The sequence below is a fragment of the Telopea speciosissima genome, unplaced genomic scaffold (genome assembly GCF_018873765.1).
Source record: "Telopea speciosissima isolate NSW1024214 ecotype Mountain lineage unplaced genomic scaffold, Tspe_v1 Tspe_v1.0253, whole genome shotgun sequence".
NCBI lineage: Eukaryota > Viridiplantae > Streptophyta > Magnoliopsida > Proteales > Proteaceae > Telopea > Telopea speciosissima.
The window spans coordinates 1-16899 of record NW_025317589.1 but is presented as its reverse complement, the minus strand read 5'-3'; the positions used below and the strand labels follow the sequence as shown (position 1 = coordinate 16899).

The window sequence follows — 16899 nt, the reverse complement described above, 5'->3', positions numbered from 1 at the left end:
GTGTGCATTGAGATGTGTGCAACACAATCCAGCCGTCAGATTCCTCATTGGGCTCTCCACTCAATGAAGAGGAGCCCGATCCAATATTTATGCCGTAGTGATCAGGGGTAAAAGTGTAAACATAAAAAAAAAAAAAAAAACTTGAGTGAGGATCTGCCGCGCCATGGTGCAAGCACTGTCTATTTAAGCCGATCGGAACAGATCCGGCCGATTCCTATTCCGTTCTGGATTGGAGTTTACTTGGACGGAACCGGATCGCGAACCGGGTCTTAAACCCTGCTTACATGGGCGCCTTGTTTTGGTGATGTACCTTAATATCGTAATCCTCAACGTATCACGATATTCTCTCGGTAATCTCATTCACGGAATTGGGTCGTTGTCGGTTATAGTGGAATAATAGCTTCTCGAGGTTACTTCGGTAATGTCACATGCAAGACTTTTTTTTATTATTTTTTTAAGACAAGTCACTTTATTTTCTTTCTCGAGGTTATTTCGGTTTTGACTATTTTAATTCTATCATGATTTGTTTTTTCAAATGGATACTATGGCATGCATGGATGTATATATGAATAGCATGTATATGGATAATGGATGCATATGCAAGGCATGGAAGTCCATGGGGGGAGTGGAGAGCTGAAAATATCATTGCCACGTATGCAAATCTCGCAACGAGAAACTGTGCCAGCTCGGTTATGCTGAGTACCGGCGAAGGATCTTTCTCTCGCCTCACATTACCTCTCAATAATCCCCAAAACCTTATATCTTTTATTTCCTTTACTCTTCTATATTTTCCTTGTCCGTTCTCAGCACAGACAACCATGGATAAACTAGAGACGTAAATCTAACGAACCAGACCTCAAAGTCTTGATCTCTCTCTATGTAAATGGAAAATCTGATGCTATCCTTTCTTTCTTTTGTTGTTTGAATTTGCTAGAGATTTTTTTTTTTTTTGTTTCTGTGTAAAATAATTCTATGATTTTTTGTTTTGCTTTAACTCTGGTTCCACTGATTTGTCTGAAGATATTTGTGTCCCCTCCCTTCCCGACCTTAAAAGTTCTGGTTTGCCTGAATGCCAGTTTTAGTGGTGAAACTGGATCTTTTCCTTCTCCCCCTACCTCTTTTGTTATCTGCTTTATTTGTTTTTTCTTTAGTTGAGTTCTGATTTGATTTATTACAGTTTGAAAATTTTTTCTTGGATTGTTGATGAAGTTTCCCCCACTCTCGTCCTTTTTCCTTTACTTCCCCTATTTCAATTTCAGACTAAGGAGTGAAGTGCTTGATTTTAAAATTTAATTTTGTTTTTGTTGAATTTAATCAGTTAACGATTTTGTTTTCCCTCTTTTGTGTTGCAGAAATTCATGCTGGGAATATCTGTTATAAATTATTTTTTCAGAGAAGTGAAGTTGTGTTCTGCTTCAAAGACGGAGTTTTTAGCGTGCTTCGAGTCCGTAGTGTTAATACACTTTATAGGTGCAGAGATATTTTTCTCATAATAGATTGCTATGACGAGCACATGCGAAAGGTGGATTGATCGTCTTCCATTCTCATCGCTGTTCTGGCCCTCACCTCATGATGCTCAGCAGCGGCAGGTTTGCTGAATCATCCAAATTCCTTTTTTTTTTAAGTTTTCAAGTCTTCTACTTTAATTAGTTGATGAAAGAAGTTTAGATGTTGTTTGATGAAATACTTTTAACGTTGTTCATTTGAATGAATGTTAAAACTAATTATGTAAGGATACGGAAATTCAAGTTCAATGTGAATTTCATTACATCCTATGTAAAAGCTATGTTTGGTATATAGTAAATAGATAAAAGATATTGTATTTTGCAGTATTATGGAATTCGGGTTTCATACAAGTCCTATATCCAATGAATAGGAAAGCTTGCTTAGTGACAAAAAAGGAGCTAGCCTTGTGAATGGGAAAAGGAGGGAACAACTGCATCCCTAGAACACTATAGATAACAAAGTTTAGTGCAGAGCTAGAGATTTGATTTCTATTCCTGGATCCGTTCTTTAGTCATGTGTCATTGGCAGCTGGCGTAGGTCACAAAAGATGTTCATTGTGAAACTGTAGCAGTCTCTCTTTTGATTCTTTTCGACTTATGAACTGAGTGCTTGATTTTGTTTATCAGGAGAATAGAATCCTTCTCTCGCTTGACCTTGTTTGTGAGGTGACATGAATTCTTGTCTTTCTTTGATGTTTTGAGACTTGAATCCTTGTCTTTCCTTTTGATCTTTCTTACGGCTCATGACTTTAAATAGGTTGAAATGGGAAACATGATTTGTCTGGTGGACCCTGAGAAGTTAGGATGAACTTCAGTGAGTTGAGTTGATTTTTCCTTTTAAAAAATTCGAGAATATATATGTACTCCCTCAAAACTTTGATATTGGGAAGTAATCAGAGATCGAAGTTTTGATCGAAATATTTTGGTTTTGACACTTATTGGAACGAAATGGCATGCGAATTAAGGCTTCAATTTCTGTTTTTTTCACCAAAATGGACCATATTTTCGCACCAATTTGGTACCATTTTGGCCATATCATATATTTTTTTGGTGTGAAACCATTTTGACCATATTGATGCTATTTTTTGGTTCCATTTCGGCTATTTCAGTGGTATTTTTTGGTTTTGACTTGGATTGAAATCCCATTTGAAACTGAAATCTTGAAATATAGAACTAATAACACCTCACACTACGAAAGGAGGGTGTTTTGAAATGAAAAACTTAAAAAATATATAAAATGAGGAACATTACATCTATAGAGCTGTCTTATGTCCCTAAAGTTATGAACCCTTGGCTTCACACTCAGTTTTGACTTTTAGTTGAAAATTCTAATGGTGTTATTGTCATGTCCTTCATTTTGCCAGACAATTTAGGGATTAATTCTTCTCTCCAAATGTGTGTCTAAAGTATTAATTTTCCATTTATGAGTATTTGCTTATGTCCTAATGCTAATACGATGCTATATATTGTGGTGCAGATTTAAAGTTGGTTATGTTGATAGAAACCTTTGGACCACTTTTTTCTTCCACCATATAGGCATATAATGACCATAAAGCACCCCCCATAATCGATTCCGTCAACTAATAATTGAGTTTCTGCACTAGAGTCAATTCTATCAACTAGTACTTGATCTCTGCAGTTAATTTTGTAGTTTCTGCATGTGAATTGGAGAAGGCCAAACCAGTATATCCCCTTTGATATCATGTATTGCTTCGTTCCCTCAACTATCCCTTGGGTTTACCAAGGTGAACACTTGACTCAGTTATTGTTGGAATAGGATGCATTACAACATTGTGCTTTTGGAATTTTTGTCGAATCTAGATGATCTTCTCTAGATCCAGTTATGATCCATCCCAGAAGGAATGATAGAGTAGTTCTATATTGAGAAAAGACTGTCCTCTTTTTTTTTTGTGGGTTGCATGACTGCTATGTTGCATAGGAAAAGTTGCATGCCTGGTGTGTCAAGCAGGAGAGGTGGTCTTTTATCCTTTTCTCTCCCTCCCGCTAATGATAGTAGCATAAATAATAAGAAAAAAAAAGTCAAAGAAAAGCAGAGTCTGGCTCCAGCACTCATGGAGCTAATCAAGGCCAAAATATCCAGGAAACCAAACTACAATAAATGCACAATAACTAATTGTTGCTGGGTTAACTCCTATGAACTCCTTGCTTGGACAAGTGTTCTTTGTAAGAGTTGGCAGATCTTGCTATCCTATGATCAGATGTTCATCGAGGAGGTTGGGGATGGGCTTTCTTTAAGAAGATGTGAGAGTATGCACAAACCTGTATTACCAAAAATAAACTAACATACTATGTCAAAAGCATCTCCTGCAGCCAGCGATTTTATTAGCTAATCAGACGGCTTGGTTCAATTGTTAGAACTGTCAACTGCTTCCCACTTGAGTATATTTTGAACACCCAAACTGTTTTAAGTGTTAGTTGACCCAATAACATTGGCTTGGTTAATAACCATTGGAGCTGATGGTTGAATCCTTTAGAGCAGTCTGGGCATAATAAAGCCCATCCTTGTGCATAAGATTAAATGCAGATCACATAAAAAAAAAGGGGCCTACCCAGTGCATGAGGTTCCCGCCACTGCGGGGTCTGGGGAGGGTCATAATGTACGTAGCCTTACCCCTGCTTTCAAAGAGAGGCTGTTTCCAGATTCGAACCTGTGACCACTTGGTCACGATGGAGCAACCTGCTGTCTTATAGAAAGATCACATATTTTCAATTAATCTCACAGCTACATTAGACTTGCACTATTTCACTTAATTTACACCATGAGTACAAATTTGATGAAAGTTGATAATGAAATAATATGGTCCTTCAATGTTGAGTTTATATGGTTTAAGCTTTTGAACCAGACAATCGAATCCTTGAGCTATGAGCTAGATTTATAAACAGTTTGCCTTTGGATCCTTTTGAAAATGCTACCCTCCAAAGAACCCTTTGGCTTCACACAGATGGAGCCAGCTTGAGCCCTGTAGTATACCATGGAGCTAAATACACGAAGGGTCATCAGTGCCTACCGGCCCCAAGTAGGCTTATGTATTTGTACCAGTAGTATCATATAAAGTTCCAAGCTGACCTGATGGTCAGAATGTCCTACAGACCAACAAAATTGATTGTATGGTTTTCTCTGCAAGGGGAATCATGGCTTGAGAGCCAAAGGAAGGTGCAGAAGAGTTGGCAATAATGGACCAATCCCTGAAAAAGGTCTCTGTGGAGATGTCTCAAAATATAACAATTGTTTCCCAGCAATCGACTCTTTAAGTGGTCAGATGAACTGGTATGCTCTGTGAACTTTCTAATAATGATAAATCTTCTATTCAATTCCAAATGCTGAATAGCCTAATGACTAAAAGGACCTCCCAACAATTTTACACGCTTCCTAAAAGGCTTAGCATACTAACACCAGGGATGAAAAATGACATTATCTGGAAATATCCAAATTGCCTAAAGGGGTGTCGAAGTAACATCAGGTGCCCTTTAAAATTTGCACTGGATAAATGTGTGGTTTAAAAGCTAAAACATGTTCCATACGCATAAAGTACACATAAGGTATAAGAACCAAGGTTCTTGTGCACCGGGTATGCCCTTTTTTAAGGTATAAGAAGCCAAGGTTCTCTCCTCCTTCGAACCTTGCAACAAGTGTTTATAATTTCATGGGCCAGTTCCCTAGCAAAAAGCATTATATTTTGGGGCTAGAAAATCCCATGCAAAATTGTGAAGGAAAGGGTGAGTAAACCTTTGGGAGGAAGCTGACAGAGAGATAAAAAATCATATGGTAGGGTTTCCTTGTAATCATAGGTGAAATAGAGTCTAGGGATTATTTTTAACTCTACTAAAAAAAGGGCGTACCCAGTGCACAAGGCTCCCGCTACTGCAGGGTCTGGGGAGGGGCATATGTACACTGCCTTACCACTTTTTGTGGAGAGGCTGTTTCCTTGTTTGAATCCGCGGCCACCAGGTTGCAATAGAGCAACCTTACCATTGTGCTGAGGCCCGTCTTGGCGCCATTTTCACTCTTTTTCCCACTTGCTTATATAAACATTTTCTTTCTCCTTTTCTCTTATCTGTACATCTGATGTATTCCTCTTATCTAGTCGTGTCAACTGCTGACTTCTTTTAAAATTTGATATTATGCCAATGGTTCTTGTCTTGCCTCAATGACTTAAATTCACTTATATCTTCTTCTTTTTGTTTGGGAGTTGTTAACCAAGGTTCTTGTTGAACATTATTGTAGGCTAGTCTTAAACCAGAAAATCCTGCAAGAGGCTAGCACTTAACCGGACCATAAAATAAAATAGAAACAAAACAATAGAAGGAGAAAGTTTATTTCTTATAACAAAATATTCAGAATGGTCTAGAAACCTGGTTGATTGGTCCTATTGTGGTAGAGGATAGATCTGCAAAGTTCAGTGGAATTCTGATAATAGAATAATAAGTTATGCAGAAGCCCTAGTGCTACTAGGAAAAACAAATTGCAGAACTAGAACCGAATATTGATCAGAATTCTTTAGGAAACAGAATCAGATTTTCAGAATAAAATCAGAAGACTAGCATGTGAATGGAGTAAAACAGACCATTAACTAGAGAGATATCGAAGAAGAATGCAATCTGAAAATTGGTTTAGAATAGGGTTACCATGGAATAAAAGAAGTAATAATAAGAAGTAGGAGAAGAACAATAGTGGAAGAGGAGATGGCCCCTGATTTGTAGTTGAATTCAGAAACAGCAGTAGGTCAGCAGAAGAGGCTTCACCCACTTTTGCAGAGCTCAATAGCTCAAAAACTCTTGAAAATTTTCAATTATCAAATCATCTCTATTTGAAGGGGTGTGTGTATTTATAACCCTTTGAAATTCTTATCTAGACTCATAGAAGGACTCTTAATCACTCTCCTACAAGGTTCAAGAACTCAGTGCCGATGCTGGTTTCGACCAGGCAGGAAACCGAGATTTCCCAGGTTTCGGTTGAAACCTGGTATTATTTGGGCAAAACTTGACATGTCATGGGCTGGTCAAAACTACGTAACTGGTTGAAACTGGGAAATTGGTTAAAATTAGTTGAAACTTGGTATTTTGGGTTGAAACTGGTCGAAATTATCGAAATCTCTGTAAATTGTCGAAATATGTCAAAACCTGGTCGAAACTTGGTTGATACTGTAGTATATATAGGTTTCGTCTTGAAAACTTGGGAAATCGAGATCTTGAATCATGCTCTCCTATACCGACTTAATTAGGTAAACTCGAAACAAATTCTATCTAGCTAATAATGACCCCATTCTAAGGATTCTTGTGGTTACGGAGAATCCAGCTACAGGAGAACCAGGAACGGAGAGCTTTCCCCCCTTTTCTGCCTGACTCGTTGGTCTTAAGAATGCTGGTTTTAAGAATGAATGATTGCTCTTCTCCTCGCAGTAAGTATCCTAATCTAACTAAAACGCTTAAGACAGATACTGATCTCATATTACCATGCGTGCTTTTCTTGACCATCGGCCATGCGTATCACCCCCTTAGGGAATTGCCATTTGTGCTTTTCCTGACCTCCGGCCATGCGTGCTGCCCGGGAACATGTTTGCAGTCAAGACTGCCCAATTGGGCATAAGAAGACTTCATTTTGGTCAATGGATGAGGTCTATGGGGCTTGGGTGATGGGATTCTAATCACCTATTGCTAGTGACAAGGATAACCAAGAATAACTAGAATCACAGGGTTAAGGATAAATTAGAAATAATGAATGTTTTATAACTCACAGCAGGCTAATCTGATGGGGGCAGAATTCTGGTCGAAATTACCAATTTATATGATGAATAAAATCTCAAAATCTGGTCTACATCAAACGACTGGATAGGGAGTTGTGACTATCTCAGAATTAGTTAGTACCAAAACCAGAATTAGAAAGTCAGGGAAAACAGTACCTCGAGGGTTGTAGACTTAGTAAGTGGTTGACACTTCAAAATCCTAGCCACAATTGATGGCTAGGTCAAGAGATATGTGATGAATTCCAAAATAGCAAGTAAGGATCAAGATTCTCCGTACCTTAGGAGAATCTGGCCATTTGATGACCAAGAATTTTAATCGAAGGAGGCCTGAGGTTGTAGTACATACATTCACCCCAGATACTGGTTGGATGAGAAGATAATCACCACTCACCGATGCTGTTCAGGAACACAACACAAAGGTGCCGCAGGTCTATATTAAGTATTCAAAGTTAGATTCCGATGGAGAATCAATAGCACAACCTTCTAAGAACTAAACAATAACAATAATAACAGAGGACGGGGTTTCGGTACTCTTAGATGTTGGTTATTGCAGGTTACTAAAATAGCAAGTAAAGAAATCGATGGAGGAGGAGAAGAAGAAGAAGAAAGAAAGGGATAAGTTGGTCTCCCACCAACTAGAAGATAGCCTCTCACCAAGGTTTGCCGTCTCTCAGAGGATGGGTGTCTCTGACACTCACACACATGCAGATAGCATTCAAGGAGTTGCTGTCAAAATCGTGGTAGACTAGGAACTATATCCTCCTTTATTTATAAAGGGCCTTGTTACAAAAAATAGAAACTCTCATTTGCCAATGGAGAGATCATACAAAATAGCAACTAAATAAAGCTTAGAAGGAAATTGAAACTCCAAAATATAGAAACCTAATATTCTTAATGACTAAAAACAAAAAATAGAAACTAACTGCTTAACCCTGTATAGGACTTAAATCCCTAATATTTGGGCTTATAGAATTGGTCCATTACAAAAGTAAACCCAAAATTATAAAGCCCATGGGCCCATACAACCCATTGGACACTCAAAATTTCACATATTAGTCCATTCTTGGTCTAGTTTGATGGTCTGATTTGTTGCTGGCTTTCTTGTTTTTCTAAACTACATCATTGGGTCACTTGTTTATAATTAACTTTTATATTGGGCCTTAATAATAGCCCATAAATTCGGGTTGAAGTTAGTGCACAAGATTAGTGTCTAAGTTAATTGTTTGAGTTAGATTAGGATATTTATTAGCTAGATAGAATTTTGTGTTGAGTTTACTTAAGTCGGTATGAGAGAGTGATTAAGAGTCCATTTTTATGAGTCTAGATAGAAATTTCAAATGGTTATATATGTATGAGCCCCCCATCAGTTAGAGATAATTTGAGAATTGAAATGGAAGTTTTTTCAAGAGTTTTTGTGCTGTTGAGCTCTGCAAACGTGGGTCAAAGCTCTTCTTTTGGCCTACTGCTTTCTTCTTCTAGCTCTGAATTCTACAAATAAATCAGGTTCTATTTCTTCTCTTCTACTATTCTTCTTTTCCTACTACTTATTATTCCTTTATCAAATCAGCGGTGGTACTGGTCATGTTTTAACGATACTTTAATTCTTCTGGATTGTCCATAAAATTTAAATCACATTGTCATATAGAATAATTGCATTTCTGTGATTAAAGAGTGCACTTAGGTAGTGCATCACAAGGCTTTAATTCTAGGCTCAAGCATGACTAAGCAATGACCTTTTGTCACCAATTGTAGTAAGCCAGGTGGCAGCACTCCTGGCTAGGGTTGGGAATCACAATTCACTCCATGTGATGTCACCACCAAAGGTCCTATGACTTATGAAAATGAGGCTGATTTGTGTTAGCTGCTTCAAACCGTGAGGATGCAATAGAAGAAATTTCAATAGTAACAGTCAACTACATCGCACCATCAAACAGAGTTGTCATGGTGAGCCAGCTCCACCAGTTCATGAGCTTGATTCACCATCACCTGAACTCAGCAAGCTCCACATGGCTCAGAACCCTAGCATATATCCATTAAACATGCTAGTCAGTTATGCAAGTCTGCTAGAAAGATTGGATATTACTCAAGAAAAATGAAAAAAAAAAAATAGAATAAAAAAAGAAAATGATAGATCATCTAACAAAATGTAATTTATAACCATTAAAATACCAAATTCTATTCCGCTGTCTCTCCATGCTTCCATGTCTCGGTTCCCCCTGCTTAATTGTGTCTTTATTGTTAAGTGTGTACCACCAGAGGAGTGTTTTAGTGTGTTTCAATCAGTGTTGAGTAGTTGTGTTAGTTGTTATTTCATTTATTGTAATTTGACTCTCAAAGGGTTTCCTACTTTTAGTAGGTTACCTATTCGATCCCATTCCTATCGTGTTCACCCTCTCTCCTATTCTTCATCTTCTTCGTAGATTCTGGTTTATTGTATTTGATTTTGTTACACTGCCAAACTAGATTCCGATGTCAAACTATCATTTTTGGATGTGTGTGTGTGTTTTAATTTAAGGGTTCCATTATGTTTAGAGGGCCAAAAGAGGGTTTCCTAGAAGTTTTGGGACCTACTTTGGCAATTTGGGCCTCGAAACCCTCCACCGAAACCTTTCATTTTTTGACCAAAATTTCAGTGTTCTGTGGAATATTTCAATCAAGCTCGAAATTTCAGTGTTCTGCGGAATATTTCAATCAAGCTCGAAACTGAAATCTTGATCTATGTTGCTAAATTGATTTCTGTCTTAGTGGCCTTTATACATGCTTATTTACTTTGCAAAGTGAAAATAAGGATTTAAGATTTTATTTTCATGTGTATGTTAAGTTTTGAATATTAATTGTCTTTTTCTAATTCCTAATTTTTCCTCATCATTTCTTTTTGATTGACAACATGCATCTGATGTTCTTTTAGGTTCAAATTACTGCTTATGTTGAGTATTTTGGTCAATTTACATCAGAAAGGTTTCCTGAAGACATTGCTGAGGTATGTTGCCATCACCTGTTTGTCTTGGGTAGTTAGTATCGGTCTAAATTATAGAACTATAAAGTTCTAAGCTTGTTAAACAAAAGGTGCCCATGATAATTTGTCGCCTACTGAATTGAATTTGTTTATTTCTTTTACAGCTAATCCGAAGTCGTTATCCATCCAAGGGAAAGTGCCTTCTTGATGATGTTTTGGGTATTAGAACATTCTTAGATCACACTATAGCAGATTATACATATGGATTGAAAATTCCTTTTTACATTTTAATTATTGATTGATTGGGGAAGCATAATGAACTTTCAATCTTGCCTTTTCCAGCAATGTTTGTCCTCCATCATCCAGAACATGGGCACGCTGTTGTTCATCCAATTATTTCATGTATAATTGATGGTACATTGGTGTATGACAAGGATAGCCCTCCATTTAGTTCTTTCATTTCTTTGGTCTGCCCAAGCAGCGAGGTATGAAACTACCCGAACAAATTAAGTTTTGATAAATTCTTTGTTTGGGTTTTGCAAGCTTATGCTTGTATATCCCAGCTGTGTGATCTCTCTCTCTCTCTCTCTCTCTCTTTCTCTTATAAAGCATATATGGTTTATGTTGAAGAGAACGCATCTATTCATAACACATTCTTGTATTACAGAATGACTGTTCTGAACAATGGGCTCTAGCATGCGGGGAAATTTTGCGGGTATTGACTCACTATAATCGGCCAGTTTACAAAGCTGAAAATCAGAACAGTGAAGCAGAGAGAAGCAGTAGTGGCAGCTATGCCACAACAAGTACCTCTTCTGAGAAGGAAGCCTGTAATTCATCTTCGCAGCAACATGAGAAAAAACCTATAAGACCGTTGTCTCCCTGGATTACTGATATATTGCTTGCTGCACCTCTGGGTATTAGAAGCGATTATTTTCGATGGTAAGTGAACCTACTGTATCTTTCTTTTAAACATGGTCTTGTTATATAGTTTCATCAAGTAAGCAATGAAGGTTACATTGCTGATACTGATACTTGAGTAGCAATTTGCATTTGAGCTTGTTTATTAAACACACAAATTATAATTGCATAAGATAGATTAAAAATTTAAAACAAGGTGCAGGATTTCTGATCCTATAGGTGCAGGAAAATTTCTAGTCTGCACGATAATATCTGACACGTGGCAGGTTAAATGGGGCGTAATTTTGTGGATAGGTAGACCCCTAGGTCCACTGCTCACATGTTAACTTTCAGTCCAAACAAAGTTTGCCACAAGGCAAAAAAAAAAAAAAAAAGGAGGTCTGGACCACCAAAAGTGTTTATGGATTACTAGGGGATGCATGGACATACATGGCAGGGTAAATGATTAAATTTGAGGCTGAAATTTGACACATGGGCAATCCAGACCATTTGGTAGATATCAAACAAACAAAGAATTGTGACATCATAAGTGCGCAGACGTTGAATTTTTTCTGGACCCGCCAAGAGTTATGCAGCCTATCAGTCAAGATGGGAAGTTGATAATCAAATTAATTCTTATAGTTGAAATAGAGTAATTTACATTAGGAAAAAGAACCTTTAATTTTATTAAACAGGCATTCTACCAAAATGACAAATACGCATGAACTGTTCAAAATTTCCACGAAAACTGTTGCCGTTTCAAGTGAAATCAGTTACACTTCCAAAGAATGTGTGATTACCATTTCTACCTATAAAGAAGTTGAAATTTTTGACTTAAAATTTTCTCTTTTGAGGGAATTTGATTCCATGGGTTTATTAAGGCTTGCTAAATGTCTCCTTGTTCTGTTATTACGTGTCTTTATGTTTCATACCTCGTGGTTTCTATATGTTGTTTGGCTTCACCCTGTTTGACACATGAAATGGTGATGCTCTCATTGTGCTAAACTTTTGTTATAACATTTATTGTTTGAAAACCTTTTCCCCACACCACCCATCTCTTCAGAGCTTCGTACTTCAAATATATCCCTTATCACTTAGGATGACATCTGCTCTTTGGGATGAAGCAATTTATTGTCTTTTCACGTTTAATTGTAAGTTTTTTGTTTTGTATGTCATGATTGAATGAATCCGATTAGATTCTTTGGTACTAATTTTGTTGGATTTGCAATCTCCTTTTGTAAAGAAAAGCTTAGGATTTGGATATCTGTCAGAATTATTTGATATCTTTTTCCTAATTAATTTTGTTGCTCTGAAGTACATGAAAAAGTTTTAGGTTAGATCTTCAACTTTACAACCTAATTGTGAGCTTTCTGCCCTTTAACAGGTGTGGTGGGGTCATGGGTAAATACACAGCTGGAGGAGAACTGAAACCACCTACAACTGGTTAGTGAAGCATCTCTTTTATCATTACTGATATAAAATGGCATGCAAATCCAGCTCAAGTTAATTTTTGCTACTCTTTCTCAACTGTGCATGTATTTCATTTTATCTTTTTCTTCCTAAAGAGTAAGATCTTAATTTTCATAGCTGTTTTTTGGCTTGCAAAGTCTGAAAGAGTTATTCAAATTTTAAATTTTGCAAATACCATTTTTAAAGGAGAAAATCTTCGTAGTACTTCAATGGGTGTGAAAAGGTTGTGTAAGTGTAAGTGTGTAACCCACTTTCAGTTACCCATTCCTAGTCAGAATATTGCACTAGATTCCACAAGTTATCGGGGTAAATGAGTAATTTAGTAACTCATTCAAAATTCACACCAAATGAAGACCCATGATTAGTTGAGGGGAAAAAAAAGTGAACTTCATCCCATCATCATGCCACCTAACAGAAGGTGGAGGAGGAGGTGGTGTAAGAGGAGTTGGAAGTTAAACATTGTGAGAGAACAAGGAAAGAGATGAGAATGGAAGGTTGGAGAAGAAGAGAAGAAGAAGAGAGATGATGGTAGAATGTTGTGTGTTAAAGAAATGATCTCTACCGTACCTATATTACTTCACTAACATAATATATGGAATTACATACAGCTCCCTAAGGAGGTGAAAAGTAAAAAAGGACAAACACAATGTTAGACAAAAGTAAATAAATTAGTTCCCGAAGTACCGTTAATACATAACTCTACCACTCCCCCTCAAACTGGAGAATAAATGTCATACATTCCCAGCTTGCTCAACAGGGTACTGAACTGATAATGAATAAGCTCCTTTGTGAAGATATCTGCCAATTGATCACCAGTCCTTACAAAAGGGGTGCATATGTAGCCAGAGTCAATATTCTCCTTAATGAAGTATCTATCCACCTTTATGTGCTTCGTCCGGTCATGTTGCACAGGATTGTGAGCTATGCTAATAGAAACCTTGTTATCACCATAGTTCGAGAACTCGATAGAGATCTCGCCGAGTTTCTCGGTTTTTGGAAAAATGAAACGAGACCTTAGGCGAGTCCCAAAAGTGTGATCTCGTTTTGAACCATTTTTATGAGGCATCTTGTCCATATCTCGCCGAGATCTTGGGTCGATATCTCGGTTTGATCCATTTTAATGCCCACCTAAGTTCTGAGATCCGAGTTTTAGAACCTTGAATACATTAACATATCACATTTTATGTAACATTTGTTTAAAGATTGATGTATTGTACACTTTAACATTTCTAATGCGTATTTAAGTTGTTTTACATTAATTGAATGTTTTGATTGCTTTCTATTACTAAACTATGTGTAGAGTAGGGTATTTTAGTACGTCGTCGCTCTCGTCGCCTACCAACCTATGGTCCGAAGTGAAACTCATATTTGGACTTAGTTTTTACAAAATCTGATAGTGCCATTGTGTTTAAATGGCCTAAAATAGGCTGAATACCACGTTTCAAACCCAAACTAGGTCTAAAACCCACTGAGATGAGGCTTTGAGTCGGAAAAAAAAAATGCACCAACTCGATCTCGACTCTACTCGACTCGGTTTTTCCCAAAACCGAGTTGGTTCCGAGATCCGAGTTTTAGAACCTTGTTTATCACAATAAAGACTCATGGGTGCCTCAATATCGAACCTCAATTCTTGGATTAGCCTTCTCAACCATAGAAGTTCACATACTCCATAAGCCATGGCTCTAAATTCTGTCTTTGCACTTGATAGAGTTACAACTGGCTGTTTTTTACTCCTCCATTTGACTAGGTTGCCACCTACAAATGTACAGTACCTAGATGTAGGGTGTCTGTCAAAAACTGAACCAGTCCAATCAACATCAGTGTAGCCTTCTATCCTCAAATGGTTATGTCTGACGTACAATATTCCTTTCCCTGGGGTGGACTTCAAATATCTGAGAATGCGGTACATAATATCCAAGTGCCCAGTCTTGGGGGCATGCATAAACTGGCTTACTACTCCTACTGCATAAGTGATGTCCGGGCAAGTCAAAGACAGGTAGATAAGCTTCCCCACTAGTATTTGGTATTTTCCTGCATCATCAAGGGAAGGACCACAATCTTCTCCTAGCCTGTGATTGTGCTCAATAGGAGAACTTTCAGGTTTGCAACCCAACATCCCTGTTACTTTGAATAGGTCCAGCACAAACTTTCTTTGACATACATTTTTTCCCTTCTTGGACCTTGACACTTCAATTCCCAGGAAATACTTCTAGGGTCCCAGATCTTTGATTTCGAACTGTTAGGCCAAATAGGTCTTCAGCCTAGCTATCTCAGCCCTGTCATCTCCAGCCACTACAATGTCATCAGCATAGACAATCAGGGCTGTAATGGTGCCATTACCTCGTCTAGTAAATAAGGTGTGGTCAGCTCGACTCTGGGAATACCCATTCTTCAGAATAGCCTGCCTGAATGGCTCAAACCATGCCTTTGGGGACTGTTTGAGACTGTATAGTGCCTTCTTGAGGAAACACACTTTCCCTTCAGCTGAAGGGACCTTGAAGCAGGGTGGAGTTTGCATGTGGGTTTCAACATCATTACCTTATGAATCCATTGTTTCTTTGATTAAAAGAATTTTCTTGCCAAGTGGGGCTGTTTGGATGAAAACACAGATCTCTTAAGTGGCTGGTAGTTTTGTTTTTTGGTAGCCGTATTTGTGAAATGGTGTCCTCTAGGTGTTTGTTGAAAGTTCTTTAAGAGATGTATGAGATTGAACAATCTTCCTCTATGTATCAGCCCACAAGTTCAACAGGTGAAGTGAGATTATCTGTTGGCCTCCCCTGGTTTATTTAAATATATAAATTTCGAACGTTAAACTTGATAGAACCACGTACCTTGCATGATTTCAGTGAAACTCTACATTACTGACAGAAAAAACTTGGTTTCATTGATAGTACTGATCGAGAATAACATTTAATCATTTTATTCTCTATTAAGTATAATCGAGAGAACACTGGTGGATTTCTTGCTTAGTTAACTATTTCAGTTTCTCTCACGTAAGTCTTTTCCAAAAATTGTGTAAATGTGCGTTAGAAGCATCTCTGTATGTTTATGCATGGATAAGTTCACACTTCTTGAGCATTGACTGAAAGAATCCCTTATGTTCTATATTTTAACTATGTATTAGAATTAGAGGGTTAATCGGGGCTAACTTGCAAGTTACTTATTTTTGTGTTTAGCTTCTGGTCGTGGATCTGGGAAGCATCCTCAGCTTATGCCATCAACTCCCAGATGGGCTGTTGCTAATGGTGCTGCTGTTATACTAAGTGTCTGTGATGAGGAAGTTGCACGATATGAGACTGCTACTTTAACAGCCGCTGCTGTACCTGCACTTTTGCTTCCTCCTCCAACAACAGCTTTAGATGAGCATCTGGTTGCTGGGTTGCCAGCTCTCGAGCCATATGCACGTTTGTTTCATCGGTGAATATCCTTACCTTTTTTCTTAACCTTGTTCTTGAGTAGTTTGAGTTCTTTTCTACTTAACCTTGTTTCTTAACCTTCCTTTTTAGGTATTATGCCATTGCCACTCCAAGTGCCACACAAAGACTTTTACTTGGACTTCTTGAAGCGCCACCATCATGGGCTCCAGATGCACTTGATGCTGCTGTGCAGCTTGTGGAACTGCTCAGAGCAGCTGAAGATTATGCATCTGGTGGCATGCGGGTAAGTAGTGTCCTAACTTGGACCATATTTGTTTTTGGCCCATTTAGGCCATACCGTTGTTTGTCGGTTCTGCACCAGAATTTGAACATATGTCAATAAAGATCTATCACGAAGTAGAATTGTTTTGCTGACTAATTTTTCAGCCAATTTAGAGCAATATTCTGGCCCTCTACGATGCAATCTAGAATATGCCAATTTGGAGTGTGTGTGTGTTGGGGGCATGTGTGTGCGTGTGCATGCCTGGAAGCATTAACTGATTCTAACTGTCACTAGGCTTCGCATGCTCTAGTATGTACTATTTACAGCTCCGAAACCATTCTTATTTTATTCATTCTTTAGAGATGAAATCTTGATATCTTTTATGATACATAACAACATTCTTTGCTTAGAGGTGCGTGCAAACATTTTCCTCCTATAATCTGGTGTCAAATAATGAAAATTAGATTACTTTTGGTACTTTGCTATACTTGTAGCTTACCTTGGCGGCCACAGCTTTGGCAGTGGTCAATGTGATTGTCTTGTCATCAGTCATCACTTCCAAGGTCTTCAATTGATTGAAGTTTTGGAATTTTGGTATTGGGGGTAAAAATGAAATATTTCAAAATTCCAGCTTCTGGTCCAAATCTTGTTGAAACAAATTTTA

General features: G+C 37.8%; 1 protein-coding gene across 1 annotated transcript in view; it reads left to right on the top strand.

The window, feature by feature from the left end:
* Positions 1–16380, top strand: part of LOC122647872 (protein GIGANTEA-like) — a 30888-nt gene extending 14508 nt beyond the window's left edge. Inside the window, exons 3-10 of the mRNA XM_043841179.1 lie at positions 1429–1589; positions 10179–10250; positions 10391–10445; positions 10569–10711; positions 10894–11168; positions 12511–12569; positions 15773–16013; positions 16103–16380. Of these exons, the coding sequence (XP_043697114.1) occupies positions 1503–1589; positions 10179–10250; positions 10391–10445; positions 10569–10711; positions 10894–11168; positions 12511–12569; positions 15773–16013; positions 16103–16355 (1185 nt within the window). The 5' untranslated portion in view covers positions 1429–1502 and the 3' untranslated portion in view covers positions 16356–16380. The remainder of the gene's footprint in view (positions 1–1428; positions 1590–10178; positions 10251–10390; positions 10446–10568; positions 10712–10893; positions 11169–12510; positions 12570–15772; positions 16014–16102) is intronic.
* The last annotated feature ends 519 nt before the right edge of the window (positions 16381–16899 follow it).